This window comes from Dermacentor albipictus, chromosome 1, assembly GCF_038994185.2.
Source record: "Dermacentor albipictus isolate Rhodes 1998 colony chromosome 1, USDA_Dalb.pri_finalv2, whole genome shotgun sequence".
In the NCBI taxonomy this organism is placed as follows: Eukaryota; Metazoa; Arthropoda; class Arachnida; order Ixodida; family Ixodidae; genus Dermacentor; species Dermacentor albipictus.
This window is the reverse complement of record NC_091821.1, coordinates 101,497,789-101,525,055: the sequence shown is the minus strand read 5'-3', so window position 1 is coordinate 101,525,055 and position 27,267 is coordinate 101,497,789. Positions and strand designations below refer to the sequence as shown.

The following is a 27,267-nucleotide window of genomic DNA, read 5'->3' as shown; positions in this document are numbered from 1 at the left end:
TAAATGATAAGCAACAGGACAGAGCTGAATGCGCATGCAAACACACTCATCAACTTTTTCGGGAGGCCTGCAGGCTTCATTCTATAGAAACACGATTGAGTGTGTTGTGATCTAAACATGCAAGAATGCAGTGACGTCGAAAAAAAGAACCATGTAAAAGATAATGTTACGAAACAATTTAATTAGGTGTTTCTGAGCACACTTTACAGCTTCTCAAATATAACTTATGCCCTAAAAATATATTTTAAATTTTGCGTAGTTAAACATAACTAATTAACTGAATAATTTGTGATGTCACCATAAGGGCTAACCTTTATTGAGCCCTAGAGACACGGCGAAGGTTCATCGGCACAGTCCATGCTTATGATGCGCCCACACGAGCAATGAAAATGAAGGGCACACACATGATGATAATATACAGACGATGAATAAGTGCACAATAAATGCCCACACTAATTTGCCCCGCGTGAAAGCAGCCATCCTCACGGCAGCATAAAGGTACGGAGAAGACTGCGTGAAGGGCTTCATATGAGAAACGTGGATCCCTTTGGTAGAGAGGCAACAGTGGTCAGTTGAGGTAACAACAAGGGTCACATGATAATTAATGGGAGAAGTCATTTCCAGGACCGTGTATGGGCCAATAAAGTGGAACTGAAACTTCTCACACAACTCAGGAGTGTCAACTGGTGTCCAGAGCAGCACTTCCTTGCCAGGGTGGCTGAAAACTACACGATGAGATGCGTCATAATGATCCTTGCGGTCCTGTCTGGTTTCAGTGTTGACGCGAGCATGCTGGCGACAATGGACAAGGCGGGAAACATATTCTTCGCAGGAAGATGGAGATCGAACGACTGAGGCAAAGAAGCAAGAAACGTCGAGAAAGGTACTAGGTGGATGGCCATAAACAAAGTAGCATGGTGCGCAACCAGTTGTGCGTTGAATGGCGGTGTTATACGTGAAGGTGACGAATGGAAAAATTGCGTCCCAATTTCTGTGTTTTGTTTGAATATAGGCAGCTATCATGTCGGAGAGCGTACAATGAAACTGCTCAGTCAGGCCGTTGGTCTGAGGATGCTAACTTGAAGTAGTCTTGTGAGTGGTGCCAGAGGCTCTGAGCCCTTCACCTACTAGTTGTGAAAGGAATGTCTTTCTGCAGTCGCTCCTAAGGATGCGAGGGGCACCGTGATGCAGGATTATGGCTTGAAGAATGAAGGCAGCAACTTCGGAAGCAGATGCATAACTCACATAAGCTGTTTCAGCATAGCGCGTGAGGTGGTTCATGGCTGTCACAATTCATTGACTACAGGCGAGAGTCATGGGAAAAGGCCCATAGAGATTGATGCGAACAACCTCGAATAATCCTGCAGGACACGAGACTGGTACTAGTTGCCTGGCAAGAGCTGATGCTGGCTGCTTTTGACGCTGACAAATGGCGTAGGAAGCGATGTATATCGCCACACTGGTAGACAGGCTAAGCCACTAGAAGTGACTTCTTATGCAGTCATAAGTTTTCTGGATACCAAAGTGGCCAGCAGTCAAGTCATGACGAAAGGTCTGAAGGACATGCGCATGAAGGCAGCGAGGCACTATGGGAACCTAGCGTCGTCCATCAGGATGATGGATATAGTGGTACAGCACGAAATTTTGCAGCTCGATTTGTGTCTGCTGTCGATGGAGCCAGGCGTTAGGCAGGTGCAAAGGTTCACAAAGGCGATCTATAATATGAGTCGGTCAGTTGTTGAAATAAAAATTATTCTTGGTCATCCAAAGTGAGATGATCAAGATTGGTGAAGGACAAAACTGCTGTAGAAGAGATGTCAGTGAGTACATCACCGGAAGTGGTTGCGAAACTACCAATGAGTGTGGCTCTAGGAAGCAGGTAGCAAGAAAGAGCATCTGCATCTTGGTGCTTTTTACCAGACTAGTAGATGATCTCAAAGTCATGTTCTTGCAGACAAAAAATCCAGCGACCAAGATGTCCTGACAAGTTCTAATGTGTGGAAAGCCAGCGTAAGGCGTGATGACCTGTAACGATGGTAAAATGGTAGCCATGTAGATAAGGCCAAAACCTCTGTACGGACCAAACGCCAGCTAGGCACTCCTGCTCGGTGATGGTATAGTTCTTCTCGACAAGTGTGAGTACGCAGCTGGCATATGCAACGACTCTCTCACGCGGAGAGTTGTCTCGCTGAAGAAGGACAGCACCAATACCATGGTCGCTAGCATCCGTGTGCAAGAGTGTGGGTGCAGTCTCATCAAAATGACACAGGACAGGTTCAGATGTGAGGGCACCCTTCAGCTGGCCAAAGGCAGATTCGCACTGGGGTGACCACACTAAGGGAGCACCAGAACGAAGTAAGTTGGGTAAAGGAGCAGCTATGGAGGCGAAGTTGTGTATAAATCGGCAAAAATAGGAAGCGATGCCAAGAAAATTGCACAGTTCTTTGGTCTTTTCTGGATGAGGAAAGCGAAGCACCACCGGAATCTTGTCAGGATCAGGTTGAGTACCATCCTTGCTCACAATATGACCTAACACCTTGATCCTCTTGCTTGCAAGATGGCACATTTTGGTGCTGAGCTGAAGACCAGCATTGGCGAGGCACGTGAGAACCTCGTACATACGTTGCAGGTGCTGGGAAAATGTCAATGAGAAAATAACTATATCATCCAGATAGCACAAGAAAGTCTTCCACTTCAGGCCACGTAGAATGGTGTTAATCATGGGTGCAAAAGTTGCCGGAGCATTACAGAGGCCAAAGAGCATGACGAACTCGTGGTAAAGGCCATCTGGAGTTAAAAATGCCATTTTTTTTCTTTGTAATCTTCGTGCATTGGAATTTGCCAGTAACCTGAATGTACATGAAGACTGGAGAAGTATTCGGCCCCTTGCAGGGAATCGAAGGCATCATAAATGCGAGGCATGGGATATACATCCTTGCGTGTGGTCTTGTTGAATGCTCAGTAATTGACACAAAACTGCACGGAGTCATTTTTTTTTTTGAACCAAAACGATGGGAGATGCCGAAGGGATAGCAGATGGGTAGATCATCTCACGCTGCAGAATGTCAGCAATGTTTTTCTCAATATTGTGCTCGGCTAGAGATGTGATACGGCTGGCGATGTAGGACGAATCTGAATTCATAAAAGATGAAGTCGCACCGGTGTCTACCAAAGCTTCAACTTTTGCACCTTCAACGAACACAAACATCATATTACAAGGGTGCACTGCAGGAATTGTAGTCCTGTCGGTGAATGCAGTTTCTCCTCTGAAAACTGAATTAGTTTTCCAGGTAACAGTCGGAAGTGAACGAGGAAGGCGGAAGCAGTGACGAGGAGCGGCAAAAGGGTGAAGGTGAGCGACATACGGTGCTGCGGTAACCATTCAGTTTTTCGGTCATTGAGGGCAGAGGTGTAGAACGGCGTGGAGGAGAACTGTAATGCCAGCTTTGATAAGAGATCCCACCAGAATACACATTGCGTTCACACATCTCGTACCCGCGACGCTCATCTTGTTGGCACTTGCGGCCAAAACCGTGATATATGGCCGTGATAACCACAGTAATAGTAGATAGGACGAGATGGTCGCCAAGGTGGGTATTAGAGGGCACTTGGTGTGCTGGGAGATAGTGCTGTCTAATGGGGTGATGAAGACTGAAGTGGTATTGAGTGGACATTGGCTAGAGAAGCGACACCAACCTGCACGTATGGGTGTAGAGGCAATGTTGAAGGGACACTGATTAGAGGCGCAGTAGTAACCTGCGCGTATGTTGATAGGGGGCAAGAGGTGCGGGCAGGAGGGTCTACATGCACAGAGCAGGTCATGGACGTGAGCTCCTCCTGGATGACATCACGCAATGCTGCACCAGAAGGCTGAGCAGGAAGGACCAATGGGGATGAGAAGCCGAGTTGTTGAAGTCCTTCACGTATGATCACCCGGATCATTACGCGCAGGTCAGGGTCTGCTGTAGAATTGTGCTCGCAGATGCCTAGCTGCAAGCATATGGACTCGAGCTCGTCGAGGTGCTGACACGTCAAGATGATGTCAGTGACGGTAGCAGGATTCTTGACGGCAAGCGTGTTGAAGGCCACAGTCCCAATACCTTTAAGAATGTGACCTACACTGTCAGACTCGGCCATTGCATCACTGACACAGCCATTGCATCACTGACACAGCGACAGAGTGCGAGCATATCTTCGATGTACGATATGTAGGACTCGCCCGCCGGAGTGTTGTTTGCAAACATGAAGAGGTTTCTTCGCAAAGGCGGAGCGAACTGCCGGCATGCCAAAAACTTGCCGAATCTACTGCTTGAAGTTGGTCCAATCGGAGAAATCAATCTCATGATTGAAAAACGAGGACTTCGCCACACCTGTCAGATCGAACGAGACAAGGTGGAGCTTGAGGAGATCATGCTTATGATTAGCAGATTACACGCTCATAATTGTCCAGCCAGTCCTCAACATCTTCACCACAAAGGCCAGCGAACAGATGGGAATTACGCTGGTGGCCACTAGTGATCAGAGAAGGTGCAGCTTGCGGCATCGGGATGGTTAGGGTAGAGGCGCCAGGCTGCTCATCCTGCGACATGCTGGCAGACAGTGGGCACAAGTGGCGACCTGAACGAAGCTCCAGGGAGTAGGCCAGGTGCGCAGAGGACAGGGGACCAAGAAGCACCTCCACCACTTGTGACGTCACAGTAAGGGCTGATCTTTATTAAGCCCAAGAGACACGGTGAAGGACTCACGGCACAGTCCACACTGATGATGCACCCACACGCGCAATGAAGATGAAGGATACACACATGATGTTGATAATATACTTATGATGAAGTGCACAAATGCCCACAAATTGCACTTCAAAAATAGCCTGAGTAATTGAAGACGAGTACAAACAATATAATGTTGGTCTCATTTATTTAAAGTGTATCACTCTATATTTAAGGTTTGGTTAAGGAAGGTAGATACATGAACAATTGGCATCCATCAAGACATCCAGCCACATTAGTACATGTTTTTTTTATTCTTTTTTTTTGTTCTAAAGAAAAGAAAATACAAGTTCATTTGTTCTTTTTTTCTAGCATTTCTGAAAATGCATATGGACAAGAATTTTCAGCCAAAAAGATTTCTTGAGTTTTTCTTTTTAGGCTATGCAAATTTTTTATACAACTGCTATGAGTGTAGTGAATGTGACATTTTTTTCAGTGTGGCTAGGCGAGGTGGACATACTTTATAGCTAATAATGCGAGTTTCAAAAGACTTAATTACAAGAAATGTGTTAATACATGTTATTTTAGAATATTAGGGGCACTTAGTTATCTATATGGCAATTTTGGAGGCAGTCATGTTTTAATGCGCCCCCATTTTGTAAACATCTTGAAAAGTTGCGCCTAATTAGGGATATTCATCACTGAATTTCAATGCTCAATCCAGGCAATAGCAAAACCAAGCACACCGCAAGTGCAGAAAAGATGGCCCCCGCTATTTTGATGAATATTTTGAAGCAGCTGCAGTTTTCAAGATTGTAAAAAAAAAATGGGGCAGATTAAAATGTGACTGCCTCTAAATTTGCCATATATACAACTGGCTCCAAGATTTTAATAAAAAAGCTAATTATAGAACTTTTCTTAGTCTTCTGAGACTTGCATTATTAACAGCAAAGTATGTCTGCCATACGTAGCAACTTTTCTACAGAAACGCTACGTTCACTACACTCATAGTTCAAAAGTTCATTAACTTTTCTCCTCAATGTCCATTCACTTCAGTCTACTACTTATAACAAATTACAGCTAGAGGCAAGACAAATGCACCATAATACACTTACACCAGCAAGGCATTGTCTTTTCATCAAGTTCACTGACCCCCCTCCAGTCCACCCACTCCAGCCAGTCCAGCCACTGGCTTATGGAAGTTCATAAGGAAAATGCCATTCTAAGTAGCACAATTTTCATAATACATCTAGAAGTGCTCAATTTTGTGGTTTAAATGCAAATTTTGTCAAAATTATTTCTGCTAACTGCCTATGAGTGACTAGACCTCTGAGTGTAGACTAGCTCTCCAAGAAATAAAGAACATTGTCTTTACAAACTACTTTCATTAGACTTCTATATCTTCTTGATTTGGCTGCACTTTCTGCAGTGGTTCACAGGGTGCAGCCCTTTTGGGCCAGTTAAATGTAGGGATTCCTTTAATTCAATTCTTTTCTTAACATCCACCGTACCTGAATGGCTAATCCCGGCAATAATGAAGGTAGAACCAGCTAAGACCACTGATGAAACATAAAAATTAATAGCACTGGAATAGAATCATTACAATATTGCAGCCATGGTCCTCAACTTAACAGTGCAGCATGTGTCATCTGCATAACAGACCCTTCCTGCACAAGTTCTTGACACTCCTGCACTTGCTACTTCTGAAGTGTATGCCACGCACACACCACACAAGCCCTTCATTGCAAACAATAAATAACAGAGCTGTGCTTGTTGGTTAATGGCACACTGAAGGAAGTGTTTCCTTTTTGAATGAGACAGTCAGTCCAGGCAGCAGAAGGTGATTTAAACAAGTTTACTGGCTCAACTGCAGCTAGAACATACTTGTAAAGGCTTATGACACTGTGCTAAATTCATTCCATTTAAATGACTTTCTCCCATATTCATCTTTTTTTTATGGCCAAGATTCATTCATGGTCACTGCAAAGTACTACAGCGATAAAGATTACAGTGGTAACAAAAAATCCCCCACCTCCCGATTTCTGCTACCATTTACTAAACTGCACATTTTAGACAGTTAAGCTATTTTACTATTTTCCTCCTCGCATTATTCGCTTAAATTTCTGATGCAGCATGTTGCTCCACAGTGATCATGGAAAGCCCATGTTATTGCTTTTAGTTGTATCATGTTCACTAGATGTCACAGTGAAGCTAATGTGGAGCAACAGAGCAAGTAAGAATCTTGGAGATGACGCTGCAAGTAGCTGTGTCAATTTTTGCAGTGCCTTTTGAGGTGCAGGATTAGCTTGAAGAAATAATGCTTTTCTCACACACAGTGGGCCCAAAGTTGACTCGTGGCCTAGTGATATCTTTATCAGTGTGGCTGACGTGCACACTACTATGTTCCCATGTTCAAAAAAAGAAAAAAAAAAGGAGTTAATGCTAGAGTTTAAACATTTGCTTTAAAAAAAAAAATACGTTTCCATGGCCATGTACGTGTGCAGCCCATAGAAGACAAAGATATTTAAGTTGGTGCACTTCTCCCCTCATTTCACAGTGTGAGGCGTGCGAGTTCTACCAACAATCACACAGTAGGATCACAAAGCTCATGCACACAACTGCTATGAACAAGTGCAGGAAGTGCAGTCAAATCACGAGGACCATTTTGATTCTTTTTTAGAGCAAAAAGAAAAGGCACATGAATGGAAACAGGTCAGTGCTACCTTTGTTCAGAGACAACTTTCTGAACTTTCTTTATCGATGAGCATACAGAGGACATAAAGCACAGCATACACCAGCTTCAGAATGCTTAAGAGCATACTAATGTACAATGAGAAAGCAAAGCAAGGGGCATGCCTTTGGAGAAAACAAAATAAAAAGGTGTAGAAAAGGAAATCGAACAGTCGCTACAACAGCTCAGGCCATACAAGCAGGAGGCGAAACGTAAGAGAAAAGCGCAAATACCGGCAGGCTCTGGTAGGGAGGCGTGCCCATGGCTGCCTGAGGCATCCTCTGATACAAGTTCTCTGGGTCCCCCACCGAATACTTAATCTATGATGAAAGAAACAAGAACCAGATTCGAAGAATCCAACAGCAACCAAAGTACATGTGCCACCAAAAAAATAGCAAAGTGCAAAGATCACCCATGTAAGCAAGTGATGCCTACTGCATTAATGGAAACACATACAAACATATTAAGCACTGGAGATATGAGAGACTTTGCTGAAAAGCTTTACAAAGTTACCCTTAAACTCAAACACAAGAACAACCACAAAGAAAGTAATTGGTAGGCAAGAAAGTGAGTGGGCACATAGGTCCAGGTCGATGCAAGAATTGACTGACAAGCCCAAAAACTATAGAATGTGCATGTTTCAGTGAATGCATTCACATATGTAAGTTTACAAAGTGCATGTGTCATTTGCTGTGCAGTAGTGTCAGGCTCAAGGAAGAAAAAGAAACCATTGACAGGACAGCTTTTTGCAAAGTAAAGGCAATCAGGCTGCAGGGAGAGTGCCAAACTAAGTATAGTGAGCTGACTGTGTTGGTCAAGACTGCATGAAAGACAGTTCCAGCACTGGTCTGAAGCATGTGCCTGGGAATAAAACATACTGAAAACCTCAAATCTGTAAAAACAACAGAGTAAGGCAGCCACTGGCTTATGGAAACGTGTTTGATACAATGCAGTCCACTTAACATAACAATGAAAAATAGAGTAATTACAACTGGTTACCATTACATCAAAGCAGACCTTTAAAAATACCATCCATGAAATTTCTACAAACATTTAAGGGTGAGATATTTCCACTGCCTTGGTAAGGTGCAGTGTCACAATAGAGGACTTTTTAAGATGGCCCCATAGCAATGAAAACTCATTTGAAATAAATTTCACTCTCTCTCCAACATTTATGAAACAACATAGTAAAAACGAAACTTCACACAGTAAAACTTTCGGTTTAGTGTTTAAACAAACAACTGACTGAAATAGCAAATAGCCCTTGCCGAAAAAGTATAAATATGTACTTCTTTGAAAATCCTTTGCATTGCACCCGGTCACTTCAAGTACACAGCAGACTTTACAAATGTATGAAACCATGCAACAATCGTGAAACAGATTTAAGGTAACAACTGTGATGACTACAACTCGCATCAGCATGATTTTCTTGGCAATATTTCACTACATTATTTCACATGATGCTAGATTTTTTAGAAAGCAGCATATCCAAAGGCAGAATTTTGTTGTACCTGATACGCGATGATGGCCCCATTGTCACATGCAGTTTAGTTACCCACCGAGTCATTATGAAAATTTGGTGTGAAGTGGCTGGTCACTATTAGCAACCCGATATTACATAAAAAAGATGTGTGGCACAAGGTTAAAATGAATAGAAGAAATAAGAGAATACTTTCTCTTATTTCTTCCATTGATTTTAACCTTGCACCACACATCCTTCTTAAGCTCTGCACCAACTAACCCCACACAGTACTCTGATACTACATCATTATTTCAAAATACTATATATATATTCTTAGAAGTATAGATATAACACCTTCTAGAATGCTCCACTTTAGCATAAATAAAAGGAAAGCCTGCAGAAACAAAAAGCAAACCCTTTGACTTTCTTTGTGCAACACTTTCTGCTTAGCCACAGCAGGTAGAGTCATAATGGAAAAAAAAATGAAAAGGCTAATAGCAACCACAGGAAAAGCTGCAATGAGCTGACTTGTTTCACTTGGAGATTCCTTCAACAGAATCCTAACCAAACCATAGCATGATGCTACTGCGTTTGGTTTCACCACCGTCATTAACTAATAATAATGTGCTTCCCAGCATCCCTTAATACCTTACTAAACATAAGTTGCGTACGCACGCACACATACGCACAGTGGCAGCGTTTTCAGCAGACCTATACAGGTTGTCCCACATAACTTGAGTCAAAGTTTTAATAGTGAAAGGCACTCCGGACGCGAGTTGAACCGATTACATAATGTTGGCACTGGCCTAGAGTTACTCAGGCTATTTTTTAGTTTCCCCTTAACTAACGGATTAGTTATATTTAATTAATCAACTTTTTAAGCATTGGCTGCAGACCCCAAGTGTGATACGCAAAGTTCTAGAGCACCTTGAGAAACCTCTCAATAAATTGTTTCCAACACGATATATCTCACGTGGTCCTTTTCTCTGCGTTCCGAAGAAAGCCCGCGAAATATGAAAAAATACCACGTGATGGGGCGCTTGCGCATTATTATTGTGCTGCTCTCAAGCGTGTGATGGATGAACAAGGGTGGCTGCAGCAAGACTGGCCCGCATAAGGGTGTTATGCCTGGTGTAGGTATCTGGGCATGTGGTTCTTAGCACATGACGGCGCAAATGCCCTGTCGTGGGCCAGTCTTGCTGCAGCCAACCTTGTTGATCCATCGCACGCTTGAGAGCAGCACAATAACAGTGTGCAAGCGCCCCATTACGTGGTATTTCTTTATATTTCGTGGACTTTTTTTGGAACGAGGAAAAATGGACCACATGAGATATATCGTGTTGGAAACAATTTATTGAGAGGTTTCTCAAGGTGCTCTACAACTTTGCGTATCACACTTGGGGTCTGCAGCCAATACTTAAAAAGTTGGTCAATTAAACATAACTAATCCGTTAGTTAAGGAGAAAATAAAAAAATTGGCTGAGTAACTCTAGGCCAGTGCCAACGTTATTCATTCAGTTCAACTCGCATCCAGAGTGCCTTTCATTTTTGAAACTTTGGCTCAAGTTATGTGGTACAACCTGTACAGATAAGCCTTATACTGACAAAAGTGCAACCGACTGATGGCTTGAGCCTTTCATCATAATTACAAATTAAAAAGGAGTTTTCAATTGCATAACAAACCCCTTTACTAACAAGCTGCTCCGAACCTATCAGTTATTCTGTCACGTTACCATAGTCATATGTTTCCATCAGCACTGACTGATGAAATTGAAAGCAAATACTGGTATCTAAGGCAAAATATATCATAACTGAAAGAAGTAGAGTAGCTCATAGCAATAAAAACCCAACACCAAGTTATCAAAGTGGTTAGCAGTTCTAGCTAAGTGTAGACTGTGGAATGATAAAGCAATTGTACTTCTGCAGTGTTTTAATCAAGGCGTGGAGCTGTTAACTTGGAAAACAGTAGTTAGAGCTAAAAACCAACAATATTCAATAACTATACTTAATGGTATGAAATTACTGCGTTCGGTCATGGTTTGGAGATTACACAACACCTTTCATCATCAAGTATCACCTTCAATGTACACAAATCATTTGCCTAAGCATAATGTGCACCTTAAAAATTCACATATCTTGCAAGAAAGACTGCTGTCAGAGATCATCTGCATATAAGTTAAACTTCATTAATATCAAAGTTGATGGGTTGGCACAATTGCTTTTTTTTGTAGCCATACATGACCTTGACTACAAATATTTTCTACAGTTACCATATTTTAAAACAGGTGGACAAAGGCGCAATTATTGTAGCTTGTCCAACTGAATCACGATTGTAGTGAGATGCTTCATTATTCAGATTTCTTAACGACTCGGGCTACATACATTATTCTGTCAGATTTTCAAACGTTGTTAGTCCACATGTGCCCCTACCATTTTGGTTGGCTGCTAAGCCTAAGCGTTGTAATTTTATTCACACATACTGAACACCAAATGAAACCAATCACAACTCTCAAGGTTATGCTCTCAAGGTTATCTCAAGGTTGGGTCAGCAACCTAACAGAGCTTATTGCCAGAACATGCTTAATGACGAATAGCCTAAGCGTTGTAATTTTATTCACACATACTGAACACCAAATGAAACCAATCACAACTCTCAAGGTTATCACAAGGTTGGGTCAGCAACCTAACAGAGCTTATTGCCAGAACATGCTTAATGACGAATATGTGTAGCATCAAATGTAAATAAAATACAGTGATTACACAGCAGTAGTTATGCAGCAAAAATAATTACACTCAGCAGTGATATAGCAAAGCGATAAAACACGCCCATGGAATTAGCAAAGCATGTGCCCTTCAAGAGGTTTTTTCAGGAGGTCGGTTCTATACCAATACTGTACATAGAAAGAAAGAACTAAGATGTATTAGTTCACACGAAAATTGGCTGTGAGAAATAAGTGACTGCATCTTGAACGTAACACTAAAGGCAAATATTAAGTCAAGCTAAGTGATAAATTACTGCTCAAAAACATCCAAGACATCAATGTTACTGACAGCAAAGCTATAGTAAGCAAGAAAATTAGGTAAGTGTGGACCACAATTTGAAACTCGAAAGAGATACTATTCCAGTACTAGCCTGATGACGTTGCATTGCCTCATAATTTTGTCACTAGTCATCAACTACTGATGATAAAAAGACAGTTACAGTCGAATGCCTTTAACAAAGTGCTTGGGGCGTCCGAAATCATTCGTTATACAGGCCGCTTCTTTGTAAAGGTTGCGCTCCGCACCACTTACAATAAAACCAGGACAAAATTAATTAATTTATTTATTCAAATACCCTAAGGGCCCAGCAGGCATTACAAAGGGGGGGGACAACAGTAAGTACAAAGCAACGCAATACTATGATGTGTACAGAAGTCGCTGACCATTAACAGCATGTTGAAAAGAAAAACAAAATATAAAGACACATAGCAACAATCATCAACAAACATTCAATTGTTACAGAGAGTAGTGTTACATATACACACATGTAAAAAGTGGGGAGAGGGGAAAGATGAAGGTTACAGCTCAAGGTGATGTTTCAGGCTTGTTACAAATGCTTCGTAATCAATGACAGATGCAATGGTGCCAGGCAGAAGATTCCATTGATGGATGGCTAGGACGAGCGGCGAATGAAAGAAGAGGTTAGTTCGTTTCTTTGTTATATAGGTAATTTCATTGCAGAGATGTTCATCATGGAGGCATTCAACTGTACATTGCATTTTAGCATGGAAGAAAATGCCATTTGCTCACTTCTGTTCGATTCCCAGCTCACTGAGACTACCTTTGATGATGCTGCAGGTGGTAGAAAAGTTTTGCTTTTGCTCGATTTTGCACTGTCTGTGCTCTCACATTTTGGTAGGTTTGGTATTGTGTAGTGCTGTGCTGTTTCTGCCAGCTCTAGAAGCTCTTGCTGACTGCAGGCAACAGAAAATGCCGCGTCCATATGATGTCGTGAGCAAAGAATAACCAAAAGGGAGTCCAGTATCACAAGCCAAAGTACCATTATCGGGGGCATCAATAACGGCCACGGCGACAAGCCTCCGAAGATTATCGGTAGGTCGAGTTTACAATAGACGCATTTTGTTTTGGTCTTGTCAATGCAACTAAACGCACGGTCATGGCTCGGTTCCCAGCCATCCCTTCATGTTTTACGTAAAAGTATGTAATGCCAGTTTTCAGGCGTCGGTTTACTCACTTATGGCGGCAAATGATGGTGATGTTTTATGCTGCGTCACACAGCCTCAATCATTGCAGGCGATTTGAATAGTGGTAGAACAAATCAGCCCATTCAGCCACAATTTTCTTTGCAACTAATTCATTCCTTGGCAAAAACATATGCTGCGAGATCTCTGGAAAGGTATTTTAACAGACTGTATTGACTTTATATTTGTCTTTGAAGGAAAAATTCAGTTGGTCAAGCTATCTTTCCGCTACTACTAAAATTGTTAGTATGAAAGAACAAATGGCCCAATTTTCCAGTTATAAAAAACTAATGGATATAATGAATTATACTTACTTGAAGAAAAACAGCGCTACGAAGACGCAGACTAAGAGAAGAACATGTGCAACAGACAGGTGTTAACTTCCAACTAAATGTTTATTTGGAGAAATAGGGTTTGTATCGATAGAAACACGAATAGTACCACCGTGACCTCACGACCTCTCTATTGCATCAGAAAAGCAATCTCTTTTTTTCAGCAAGCGGCACTGACGGGCAGTTTATGTACGTACCCTTGGCCCTTGCAATGTAAAACGCTTCTAATATCTCTCTTTCTAGTCTATCTCTAGAATGTGCCAGAAACTTGATGTCACGAAGATACGGATGGCATTTGTGCAAGTAGGGCACTACCTCAAGCGCCATTTATGCTAGTTGCCCTTAGTTGACCCTTTCCTCGTGCGGAGCTCTAGTGAAGTTGTGCTGACTTTAGAACAAGGAACTTGGAATGATGTGTACGTGTTTTCACTGGATGTGCAAGACTTGTATTACGCAATACTTCAGGAGGGAGTGCTCAGCACCATTAGGAACAAGATTGAAGATTTTGTGAAGTTAGGTTCGGTTGTGTAACCGGAGTGAATAGTGACCAGTTTCTAGAACTTTTGAACTTTTACCTTCATTCCACCTATGTTTCAAAAACCAACAGTATGTACAAAGCAAGGATATTTGTATTGGATCGTCGCTTACTCCCATTCTATCAAATATCTTTCTTAGTGCCTTTGACAAGTGTGTAAATAGCATTCTGGATCATTCATGTGCTCCTACCATACTGAGGTACGTCTATGACTACCTGGTGGTTCTTAATGTGGTACCAGGGTAGGGGCTAGATTACACTGTACAATGGGTAAATAACACCTTTAGAAATGCATCGGAGGCTCTAAATTTCATGTGCGAAAGGCAAAGTGATAATTGGATTCGTTTCCTGGACCTGAATCTCACTTTAATGAACACGCATGTTTATTTGGAATACCAGCCAAGGTTGAACAAGCAGCTGATTTTCATATGACAGTGCCCACTCCAAGTTAGTAAAAAGAGGAGTTGCAATGACTTGTCTAAAGGAAGCTCTAAATAAACCTTGCATCCACAAAGTAGAAAGCAGCTTTAACAACCAGGTTACAAGGCTGCACCTAGCCACTTTCCCTTATTTGGTTTCTAGCATCTGTGATAAGCTTCTTCAAAAAGATCAAACAGGTAAGGGAGGGCATTAACAAAGAAAGGCGAGTTGATAGGAAGAGAGCACAAGTGATTCCATATAAGCACAGGGTGTCCCACAACCTCAAGAAGGTTGTGCAAATGCACACTGTTAATCTTGCCTTCAACGTACCATGTAAATTGGCCAAGATATGCCCTATGGTGACAAAAGCAGAGCCCAAACCATGCTCTAAGAAACATGCAGTGCAGTAGCCGAAATGCACTAGAAATGTCATATATGAGATACCCCTAAGTTGCAAGCAAGTTTATACTGGGCAAACAGGATGGCATTACAATGAAAAGGCACAAGAGCACACTTGGGCCATAAATAACAATGCGGTGGGTCATCTGGCTGAACATTGTAAATGTCACAAATGCCGTCCGTATCTTCATGACACCAAGTTTCTGGCATGTTCTAGAGATAGACTAGAAAGAGAGATATTAGAAGAGTTTTACATTGCAAGGGCTGAGGGGATGCATTAGCTGCCCATAAGTGGCACTTGCCCGAAAAAGAGATTGCTTTTCTGATGTGATAGAGAGGTTGTGATGTCACGGTGGTACTATTCGTGTTTCTATCTATATAAACCCTGTTTCTTCAAATAAACATTAAGTTAGAAGTTAGCGCTTGTCTGTCGTACATGTTCTTCTTTTAGTCCGCATCTTTGTAGCGCTTCAAGTATGTTAAACAAACTCGCCCACATCAAGCTTCTGAAGCAATCTTAATTTGCCTTTATTCCCATAAAAATCCACGCATTCAAAATCTAATTCTAATTAAGCAAGAATTTTTTATAATTGGATATAACGAACCTTCTTTCAGTTTATGATGACAATTTACAGATAATTTTGCAGCGAGGCGATAATCCGACATCGAAATCTGGTGGTGCACAACAGTGTAACTCTTATCCAGCAGTTAAAAACTCACTAATGTGTTGGCTATGTGGCAATGCACCAAACTGGCCGCACTGCTGAGTTGGTGCCATGCCTGCATTCTAGCACAAATGCTTCGTCATTGCACTCTGCAAACACCACCAGTCCCACACTCTCCAGTGCCCTGTGCACATATCTCGTGCCTTGGTCAAAGGTTGCATACTACACTGCAAAAAAATGCTAACAAAGGAGTACATATCTTGTGGTACAGCCTCCTGCATTTTTAACTATATCGCACCAGTACACTATGAATGGGCATGCGTTGTCTTGAAGGGAACAGCATAGCAGAAAATGCTTGCACTGGAGAGTACTTTATGTACCTGTCATAGTTCTGCCGACCTCATATATTATTGCAGTTGTAAGGTACTAAAATGGTGTGTGATTGATGCTCATGCGATATAGTTTAAGATGCAGCTAGGAGCCTGTCCATGGAGAAAGCATGCTTTGGCCATGCTAAGCTGTCTAACCCAGGCCGCTATAACCTGCAGTGCACACATTGTTACAGAATTTTAAAAATGAAGCTTTTCTGAACCTCGCTGGGTTTTCACGATCGTGGGTGCTGCACCAGATGGCGCTCACCTCCAGGCATTCACGAAGGGATTCAACCAATGAGACCCGCAAGTAACGTACATCTTCCAGAAGTGCTTGAATATAAAGTGGACGGAAGCATCAACTGGTCAGCAGTCATGATAAGCAAGAGACATTTAGAATATTGGTGGAAAAAAACAGGGAAGAGATTGATACGACTGGATCTGTTACAGGCATAGGTAGCGGTACAAGATAGATAAAGAAGTTTTGAGGAAGAAAAAAAAGACTAAAAAGATGTATACAAAAAATGCTAGAATGAAAAGCATGTATAGCATACCAGAGTAACTCAAGCAGGCTAGGTGACTTTGACACTGCCCCATTTTAAAGGGGATGCCAATATATCACCAGTGTCATCTCCGCAGCAGTGGCCGTACAAGGGAAAAAAATAAAAAATACCAGGACACCCCACGATCGGTATGAAGCATGTGTCTCGTGCTTGGCGGCTTGCTCAATGGGCTCTTTGCCCATGCTGTCTGCTTTATCGGTGGAGGTGCTGAATGCCAAGACAGATGTGAACCTGCTTGCCGCTCTGAACAATGGGGTCACATAAACTCATGTTTCGACTCTTTATGCACTCACACAAAGATTTGCTCTATGTAGAATCACACTTGTTGGATTTGCTGCTTTTTTCCTATGCTGTTATAACAATTTCATTCTTCACTTTTTTTCACCTTCATCACTGGCATCACGAGGGTTGATATCAGCGTTTTGTAAATGTGCCAGCAGAACAGCAGCACAAATTTTATTTTTATTTTATTTAAAATTTCCTTACAGGCCTCGTATGAGGCATTGTGTAAGGGAGGTCTCACAGAATGAATAAAAGAGTATATATAAAGGGCATATAAAAAAACATGATATACATACATTATTGATAGACAATATAAAAATGTATACACATCTTCTACAAACATTACAGCATTGCACAAAAATAATAGGAGACGGTAATGTACATAATAGAGAAAAGACAAAAGATACAGTTCTTTCAGCAAGCAATGTAAAAAAAATAGCCACTCTAATGTCATAGGACAAAAAAATATAAGAATAATAAGCAAAATAATGAGCTCATAAACAAGGAGCGCATACAGAACCCATATAACTGAAAAACAAAAGAAAATGCATCATGCATTTTGTTGCTGTTAGGCAGTGCAATATGAACTTATGAGATGGCGGAATTTATCAGGATTCATTTCGGAGACGATGAAATCAGTAAGAGCGTTCCATAACCGAATGGCATGAGGAAGCGCCGACCAATTGAGTGCAAGAGTGTTCCAGTAGATGCGCTTGAAGCTGAGGTGATTATATAATCTGCAGTGTGGAAAGTGCAACTTCAAGCCATAAACAAGATTTGCTAGCCACATGAACATACTTGTGAAGCAATGATACGAGTGCAAAATCACGTCGAGCACACACAATTCGTTGTATTAAATCAGAAGCTTACAGCACTTCAACAGCAAGCTCATGAAACGCTGATAAGACCTATTGCACTGCTGCTTTGTGCACTCAACAATGGCAAAAATGAATGAGTGTTGACACATGCATAACAGAAAGAAGTTTTCTCGCTGATGAAGATAAGATAGAAAATCTTTCAAGGTCCTTTGGCAGAGCGCTGCAGGCTTTTGCATCAGCTTACCCAGTGGTAACTCACAACAGAGCATTGCAAGAACCAAATTTTTCAGCCCGGGCCTGGTTGTGCAGGCCCTGCCAGGGCCAGGGCCAGGGCCTGCATGACCAGGCCCAACCCGGACCTGTGACTGTGTGAAAGGACCTGGGCCAGGCACGCTAGAGGAACTCAGTGAACTACATGCCTTAAAAAGTCATCGGTTAGGTGGTGTATTACAATAAAGACATTACAATAAAACTGCAGCAACAATAAAACACTACAAAAAAGCTTTTTCCAACAGAGCTAACATGTACAGTAGACATGAAAAGGCTGACAGAGGCAAACCCTGGATTAAAAATTTATCGCGAAGTACTTTATTTAAAGCTCTTCTGTACATTTTATGTTGTAAACACAGCATATTATACACACTTGAAAAGAAGTGGCAGTTTTGCCTGAAGACAAAGCACTAACAGCAATAACAAGGTTTAGCATTACGCTCAAGCTCCTCGCATGGTGTTCCAACTAGACGCAGAGGCGACATGGCATGACACAGCTAGCGAGACAACTGCTGCTACAAGGCCGGAACAGAGCCTTGACAAATGCCGGACGAGCCTCAACAGTGGTGCGAAGAGGAGAGTCAGTAAAGGCATTACTGGTGTCACACTTCGATGGTGCATGAGATGACACGGCAAACTGCAAAAGCTGTCAGCATTTCTCAATGCTAGATTTTGCTAGCTGTTTACTGTCCTTTCAGCTCAAACCAGTGTACGCATACAGCTGCTCAGCAAGAACACTAATGTGTGTGCGCACAATGCTCATGCCGGAAGTGGAAGCCAGAACGCTGCCCTTGCTCCGGTAGCAGCCAAGTCAGTGGAGCATGAGGGTGATCCACCTTGCTACAAAGTGCAGATAAAGATGAAACACCAGCTAGCCCAGTCTCATACCCTGTATTAGGGTGACTTGGCTTCGACATTTAGCAAAACTCACTCCATCACTCCATACCTCTGTACATCCTTTCTAAAACTACGCACAGGCTGCACATGCATGCCGATACCCTGACAGCATGATGGCGGCGGCACTCATGTGCCTTTAGTGTCTTAATTGCTATCACAATAACTTGCCTCTTGCAAATAGTTCTTAAAGCAAGAAAAATGCTAAAATTATATTAGGTGCAGAAGCAGCTGAAAGTTTGAAAGCACATATTTTGTAGAAAGAAAGAAGAATTAGAACTATTTTTACAAAAAAATTCAAACAAAAATGAATTAGAACCTTTTTTTCATTTTGTTTGCTAATTAAAAGTGAGTTTTTCCAACTTGTGCCTTGAGCTTCACATAGAATGCCTTGGGTCTATGCAGAATGCCCGCATGTGCTCAAAGGCCTGACCTCGGCCTGTTAGTGAACGGGCCTGTGCCTGGCTTGAGTCCGAAGTTTCAAACCTGGGCCTGGCACAGGCCTGAGGGCATCAGGCCCAGGCTCGATCATGGCTCACCAAGACTCACTTTACCTGACTCAACTCGGCCCGTGGGCCAGGGGTGGGCTTTCAGATAAGCCCGGGCCTGTGCAGTGCTCACAATCCCAAGACATAGACATTCTGTTTATTTCTGGTGCCTTCTGTGTGCTTACGATGGACATGGAGATGGATATGATATTTCGCAGTGAGATTTGTTCAATACTACAAAAATATTGAAGTGCTTAGAACATCCCCCCCCCCCCCATTACACTAAAAACACATTTTCAATATCATTTCTACCCAGTACTGAAAGCTTACAATGCAATCAGCCAAAACCAAACATGCACAGCTTCAGTCATTTTCAGAGAGTCTATGAATTTAAATTTTCTCATTTCGTCCTTACACCCATCTATATAAAGAGAACAACTACTTACTAATAGAATTCAAGGGCTTTGGAAATGTAAAGTGTCATTCATGCAATTACGCAAGAACAGTACTTTTAAAACAGCAACTGGGCAAACATTCTTGGATAATTCATTTCACCTTGCCAATGTTATAAAGAAGTTTAGCTACATGCACATGAATTGTAGCACAGCAATGTTTTAAGATCTGTGCTATTTGGAATCTAATGTGATGTTCTGGTAGCTGTGCTATTTCTGTGCAGGGTAATCTCAATATCCTCAGCCCTATCAGATGCCACTCACACACAATGTCAAAACCTAGATAGAGAAGTCAACAGAAAGCCTAGATGATTAGCTTCATGCTTCAGTTAACCCTTCGAGGGTCAAAGAAGTGTATATATGGCGCTGCAAACAAGTCCCAAGTGGTCGACGCTGTATATTCACGATGTTGCCTGCATGTTTGAAAAATGTGCCAATTTTTCAACTCTCTGTTGCCCAGCAAGTCCTGCAACCCTGTGTGGATACCAGAAATTTTTTTTTCACTCCATAGTCTCTTGGTTATATTTCCGTGGCTTGTTTACACTGGCGTGCCGGTGACAGCTAGCGCATCCGCATCTGCAGGCACGCAGTGGTTAGTTTTGGTTTCGACTTGAAGGCTGTTTGTTTGCCGCGCTCGCGAAAACTGATGTTTATCTGGTTTCTAATCCATCAAAGGATGACCGCTAGATGCTCGCTCATTCCCTGCTCACAGCGGTGCGATTAGATCTGTTTACAGGCGGGCACTGATATTACAATCGATGCCTCCGTATATGAAAGGTGCTGCCGTGTGTGCATTTCTTGAGACTTCCAAACTGATCGCTCTTGGTGCTGATAGGACGAATGATTACTGCAAGTTTCTGACTTATTTGTTTTTTCTGAAGGGCACACAACCATGAATTTTTTTTGTGCGTGTTCACATGCATGGTTCGATTATGCTATTCGATTATGCATGCCAGTTGCTCTTCTGCAAGTGAGTCAAGCGGCGATTCCTGTGGTGTGGACTACTGCTCTAGTGCTGAATTCGCATATATCTATTCCAGTGTATCTACTTTTTATTCTTAATGTAAGTATTTATGCAAGCCCATCTGTATATATAAACAGGCAATGAATGTTTACCAAATATTTTCTGTCACTTTAGGGTGCCTTTAAAAGAATTGTGGTAAACTTTTTTGAAATACTATGTCGCCCCAAAGATTTTAAATCTGCAATAAAAGAAATAGACTCTGGGGTGTCGCATTTGGCAAAAATAAAAACTTACCTTCAAAGAGTTAGTGTACCACAGCCTATGTAAAAAGTAGTCAGGCACTGCAGGCTAGACTAGAGCTGTTGCTGGGCACACGGAAAGTCTTTTGTGGCATTCACGGTGACAAAAAGGTTTACATAGTGAAAATGAAGAGTCTGACCACTCCCAACAGCATCTGAGCATGCCAATAGTGCAGCAGAAACACCTCCACAATACCCAAATTCAGCTCCAAGAACACGTAGCATGACCGTATACTTTGACAAAGGGTATATGCAGTATGTAGGGCACCATGAACCTCACACAGTTTCCCACATGCCGTATTTACTCGCATAATGATTGCACTTTCTTGTCAAAAAAATTGATGCAAATTCAGGGGTGCGATCTACGCGGGTTAAATTTCCCAGGAAAAGAAACATTTTCTTTTTTCATTCTGCATTTGCTGCGGGATGACAACGAGTCAACAAGCAGGCGGCTGCCGCTGTAACAGTAGTGCGGGACACTAAAACAAAAATCGCGGCCGGCGGAGCAAGTTGAATGCGCGGAACGCGATTATTTTTCTTCTCGTGAGTACATTACGCGCATTGAAACAGTTTCTTCCGTATCAGCAATGAATAATATTGTCAATATCGGCAAGTTTGCGACAATAACGTAGCCATGTTTACTTTGAGGAGACAGAAACAGAGATGGGCGCGCTTAGCTGCCAGTTACATAGAAACACATGGCAGGCATGATGTGGAAACTGTGGCATTTGTCTTCACTGCTAGCCTAATAGGGCACGTTTCTGCCAACGGTGGGCGAATATATTGACTGTGTTACAAGCGTTAGTGTACGAATAGGGTACACTTCTCAGTGTAAACGTGGCCACTATCGTTGCCGCTCGCGATTTGTTGCGTGCCCACGAGTGCAGATGAGAAGAATCGAAAGGTGCCCTTTATGTTGTTGTTGTTGACCAAAACCATTATGAAGGGTACAAATAATAAAGCCGAGGCAAGTTTGGTTGTAGTTTTTTTTTTTTCATTGAAGTGCGGAGTGATGAAAGGAATGAAATGGGGCATCTACTTAAGAATGTTGGGTTCGTGCAGACCAGTTGGCATGCTTTCAAGAGTCGTTCGCGTAGCATTCAACTGATGGTAGGCGCGATCATCATTAGCTAGAATTGGCACACGACATATTGCTGCGACAACTTCAGGGTGTGATCATTACACGGGAAAGAAAAAAAGAATCTAATTTTGATGACAAGATTCAAGAGTGCGATCATTATGCGAGTGCAATCATTATGCGAGTAAATATGGTAGTATAAGGATGTTCCTAACAGTTCCTCTTTCCAACTGATGTATACAGTTGAATCTCAATATAATGAAATTCTCGATATAACAAAGTATTTAACTTTTCACAACCTCTTGTCCATAGAACACCATGTATGTAGAACCTCATAACGAAGTGTGTTCGTATGCGATTTCAATATAATGAAATTTCACTGCCGCCGCAATGGAATGCCAAGACAGTACACGGATGCATATGGTCAAATGATTGAATTACAAGCAGCTGCTTGCAAACGCACCTCTAAAATTGCGTGCTGCGTGACAGGAGCTACCGCCGAAGTGGAGCCACATCATGTTCCGAGTGCAATAAGATCCAATCGCGCCCCACACAGTGTGTACTTTAGGTAACAGGGAAACTGTGCGAGGGTGGGACAAGAGAAATGGTGGCTTCACGAGTGCCACCTTCCTGCGTGAGCAAAAGGAAAGAGGAGGAGAGGAGCGAGCTCGCAGTAACGTGATCAAGTGTGCGCGAGGGTGCAGAGGGGGTGGGTAAGTTTGCACACGTCAACTTCTGGCATGCGCTTGGCTGTGGCTGCACATGGCTGTCAGCACTGGCTGCACATGGCCGTCAGCACGGGTGAGCAAATATGCAGCCGCGTACCCTGCTTTAGAGGTAATCTGCCGCATGTGAAAAGAGTGGCCGTGCTGAGACAGCGTGGCTCCGTGTAAGCTGTCTTACCAGACGTTTAGTATTGGAGGTTGCGTAATCTCGAGTTTCGGTGACCCATTGAAGTGAGAGGCAGACGAAGCATTTGTTCCCCACTGCCGGCGCTTTTCCTGATAGCGTCGTCATAGTGCAGGCAACGCTATCAGCCGTGGGGTGGAGTGCACATGAAAGTGTGGCTGGTTTCGATTAATTCCTACCGCCGAGAAGATATTGTCGACGAATGTGGCATGAAATCGTACCATTCGTCGCCGACTCCCAAATTTATCAAAGTGAATGTTTTCTCATTCAAATTTGCTTTTTTTTATTGCCCCATAATTCGGCAAATTCTGTGGCCCCTTTCTGTGCAAAAAAAATTGATCAGCGACAGCACTCATTTGCATAAAAAGTCGAATTTTTATGGAACGAAATTTCTATATAACGAAGCAAATTACCGATTTACTGACTTCGTTATATCGAGGTATAACTGTATTTTCTCACTTCCCACTACATATTTTACCACTTCCAACTATATACTTTTCAATACTTTCCCATTGGTACATAACAGCCTGCTATGTACCAGAGCAATGTCAGCAGCACCACCTCACTGTCCCACTAGAGTGGAGCTCCTACATACTGCATGGCACCGACAAAAACAGGCGAATTGATCTGTTCTGTTAAGGTTGAGAACACTTGTTAGTTTCAACCTTCTGTACTTATGATTTAAATATTTTCCTTTTTTGTGAATGTGGGATATGCGTAAAGTGAACTGGCTTGAACCGAGATGAATTTTCTTGTTTTTCTTTAGAACTGAAGTGGAGATGCATTTTCACTCAAGCTGGAATGGGATTTGAAAAGAAATTACACTTGATTCAGTCTTCTCAGCCCCACAAGTGGAATAATAAGGCTGACTTTTCTGTTAGCGCATAGTTTAACAATCACATATGACCACGTTTGGAGTTATATACACACATTATTGCTGTAAAATGATCATGAATAAACGTATATGTGACTAAGTATTGTTAAGCTCGGATAAAAAACTGTTTTATACTTTCTGGAATGCAAGAAGCTGACTTAAATGAACTTACCTTGAACATTCGATGTAGTTTTAGGACAACATGACAGAAGATAAACCTCAGCATCAACAACCTTAGGAAGTCATCACCATAGAATTGCAAGTATGCGGGATCTAGAAGCCAAATACATCAGGACGCTTATAACCAAATGAAAACAAATTAAGCATATCAAATGTCTAAGCAAAGGGTGCAGAAAATTTGCAACTAATGGTCCACATTATAGGTACATCACATGAAGAAGGCCAAACTTACATAATCAAACATAAACAAGTGAAAAATGATCTCTATCTAAGTAAGCATGTGACAGCTGTAACGTTAATGAATAGACCAACAGAAATTTCTGATGCAGATGGAATATAAGTAACCATCGCAGTATGCAGGAACTATGACATAAAGCACTTAGCAGAATATGAATTGCAGGAGATAGCAACTGCTAAAATGGCCAACATGAAAGATTATGTTAATGTGTCATTTTCACTTGCTCATTTTCAAAATGAAGCAGCAAGTTTTGGTATGTGCATCAGCAGCCAATAGACAGAAAGGCTTCAACATTTAAGTGAAATTCACTCTGCAAAGCTAATATATGTGCTTCATTCACTCACTAGACCACTGTCTTAATGACCATTATTACCAAGCTTATGAAGCGTCAAAAGGTTAACCACATCCACAGCCATGTCCACAATCACAGCCAAGTGCTTCAAGCTTGTTCATCACAAAGACTCATTGTACAGACTTTTAGCACTAGCCTAGTGTGTATGAAACCTCTGCTCCAGAGTTTGACTGTGACATTTTTGTTGTTTTCTTCTTTCTTTTTTTTACATATTTATGCTTTCAGAGTTATTTCTCATGACCAATTTAGTCCAAGTGATGAGTGCTTAAGAGATGGACGGTTCAAGCCAGCACCTCTTATTGAAGGGGCCCTGAAACACTTCTTCAACAAAGTATGAAAACGTTGCCACTCTGCAGAAGAGGCTCCTGTGAACATACAAGCCAAATATTATTGCACTGCATACAGCAGGAAATTTACAATCTCGTGCCAAAAACAGTGAAAAATCGCTTGGTCTTGCCTTTGCAATGTCACTGTTGCAAGCAGTGAAGCCCACCAACAGCTATTTGCTATTTCATAATTGCAGGAACATTCTCGGTAATAATATTATTGCTAATTTTGAGGTAAATAAATGAAAAATATATATGTCAGCCATCTCAAAAAGACAGAAAAAGCATTTAATCTTTGCATTGCAGTCTACACACAACAGTTGCGCATAGATGCGTGGCCTCCGAGATAGCTGCAGCCTGTTGCATAGCTTAGATACCATGGCTGCCATGAGGTGCCGCAACAAGCCCTCTCGCTGGTGAGGCATTCAACTTTGCCCCCTTGCCACCTAACCTGTGTAGCTTTCAGCACACTAGTGGAGACAAAAGGATGGAGAAAGTTGCTCATCGATGCGATAACTATGTCTAACTTCGCTTATACTTGAGGGATTTGAAAAAGTTATGTGGTAGAAGATTCGTGTGGTGACGTCATTTAATAGTTAGGCCATTACATGATTAGTTAGAAGTGTTTCAGGGCCTTTTTCAAAAAATTCACCTTTGTGCATTTATCGCCACTCCAAACAGGTACCTGTGCTAATGCAGCTACTACACGACAATAACGGGAAAGGGGCACACCACTGACATGAAGTAAAAAATAAAGTGTGGTCCTGTTATAATTATTCAGATCATAATACAGCTGCTGATATACCTCCAGCTGAAAATGACCAGGGTTAATATTCACAAACAATTGCTTCTGGCAATAGTTCTGTATCATGTAATATCCAGAGTGGTGCCCCACTTCAGCAAATATCACTTGTTTATGTAATGTTGTCCTTTGCTACCCATCTTATCAATGCACTTACGCACCCCTAGACCACTCTAAGCTTGAAATTTTATCATACAGTGGCGGCTGTGTACCAGTTTACAATATGCATAGAGCCGAAGAAAATTTCAAAGCAATGCCATAATTTTTTGAAATGATGAAAGACTATGTGGCAGTTGTAGTTTCTTGCTCGCATTCGCTACCTTCTCCACAGGTGCTGCCTCCTCCTCGCCACATGCTTCTCGGTACTCCATCTCACCAGCTCTGTGTAGTTCACCGAAAGCTACGGTTCACATCAATCAAGCAGAGCAAAGGACTAGAAAAAGAGTCCCTCCATTGTCCCCCCCCTGATTGTCTTTCATGCAAACACCAGCTGAGCGAAAGTTTCAAGGAAGTATCAGTGGCACAACAAAGGGCAAAGCCCCTCCCTTCTAAGAACAGGCAGCTGCCTATCGATTCCGATTCAATCAACCAAGCAACAGCTTTTACCCTGGTGACCTCACATGCATGACCCCGCTGGCATCACAATCTGCAAATAGGGGACTGGGAAAGCTAAGAGCCGAGCATAGCAGCGTTTGTTTAATCTGTAAATTCCTTGCAGTGTGTGGCACTGCCACATTTGCCAAAGGTGATTGTCGCAGCATTCTGGATAAAATGCACATTTATTTTAAGTGTGCTCAAAATGTCAGAAGTGGCTTAATGGCTCTTAAACAACTACCTGATGAAACAACAAAGCTAACAAGAACTGGCTTGGACACAATTTCTTTTTACCAATGCAGCTGGTTAAGTCATCAGCCCACAATGAAAGTGGCATACCTAAATGTGACAAGTCAAGAATAATGCACCTGCAAATGCATGGTAGGTGAAGTGTTCACAAGTGCTCAGCAGTAAGATGTCTGAAGAATGTGGACATAGTTGTAAATTTTCTGACCACAGTAGTAAGTAATGTGCAAATACAACAGTGCTGACGAGAATATGTGGGACTGCACACAATGCCTGCAACAAGCTTACAGGAAGGGAACGAGAAGTAGGGAAATTAAGGGGCTCAATTTTTGTTAATCATGACCATATAAAACCAACAGGCAATGAAGCGAAGAATATCATAGGAGTAATTAGCAGTGGTTAAAATTGAAGTGCAGAAAATAATGAGGAAAGGGGAAAATGAAAGTGGACGAAAAGATAATGTAACATGATATAACAGGCCTGTTCTTTGGGCCTGTAAGGTAGTTTGAATAAATGAATAAATAACTTGTTGCTGGTGGGAGCCGAACCTACAACCTCCGCACTATACATGTATTGCACTACCAATTGTGCTACAGCGACAGCCATCAATCCAGCCACCATCTTGGGTATTTATGTGTACAAGACCTAGCCCTAGATGTTCCACATCCGCCCGCCATGGCCCTGAGTGGCACTGGCTAACACACCCAGGGGTAGATATAGCACACATAAATTCCCAAGGTAGCAAACACATTGTGGGCTGTTGCCGCGGCACG

General features: G+C 42.2%; 1 protein-coding gene across 5 annotated transcripts in view; it reads right to left on the bottom strand.

Moving 5' to 3' along the window:
• LOC135906161 (protein SCAI) overlaps positions 1 to 27,267 on the bottom strand; it is a 97,406-nt gene that overhangs the window by 9,153 nt on the left and 60,986 nt on the right. For 2 of the 5 annotated variants that reach the window (XM_065437399.2, XM_065437400.2), the window contains exons 12-13: positions 23,929 to 24,029; positions 7,671 to 7,757 (exon numbers count right to left, since the gene is read on the bottom strand). In XM_065437399.2, coding sequence (XP_065293471.1) covers positions 7,671 to 7,757; positions 23,929 to 24,029 — 188 coding nt within the window. Of the gene's footprint in view, positions 1 to 7,670; positions 7,758 to 16,842; positions 18,639 to 23,928; positions 24,030 to 27,267 lie in introns of those variants that run through there. The other 3 variants (XM_065437401.2, XM_065437402.2, XM_065437403.2) reach the window with 2 other exon arrangements.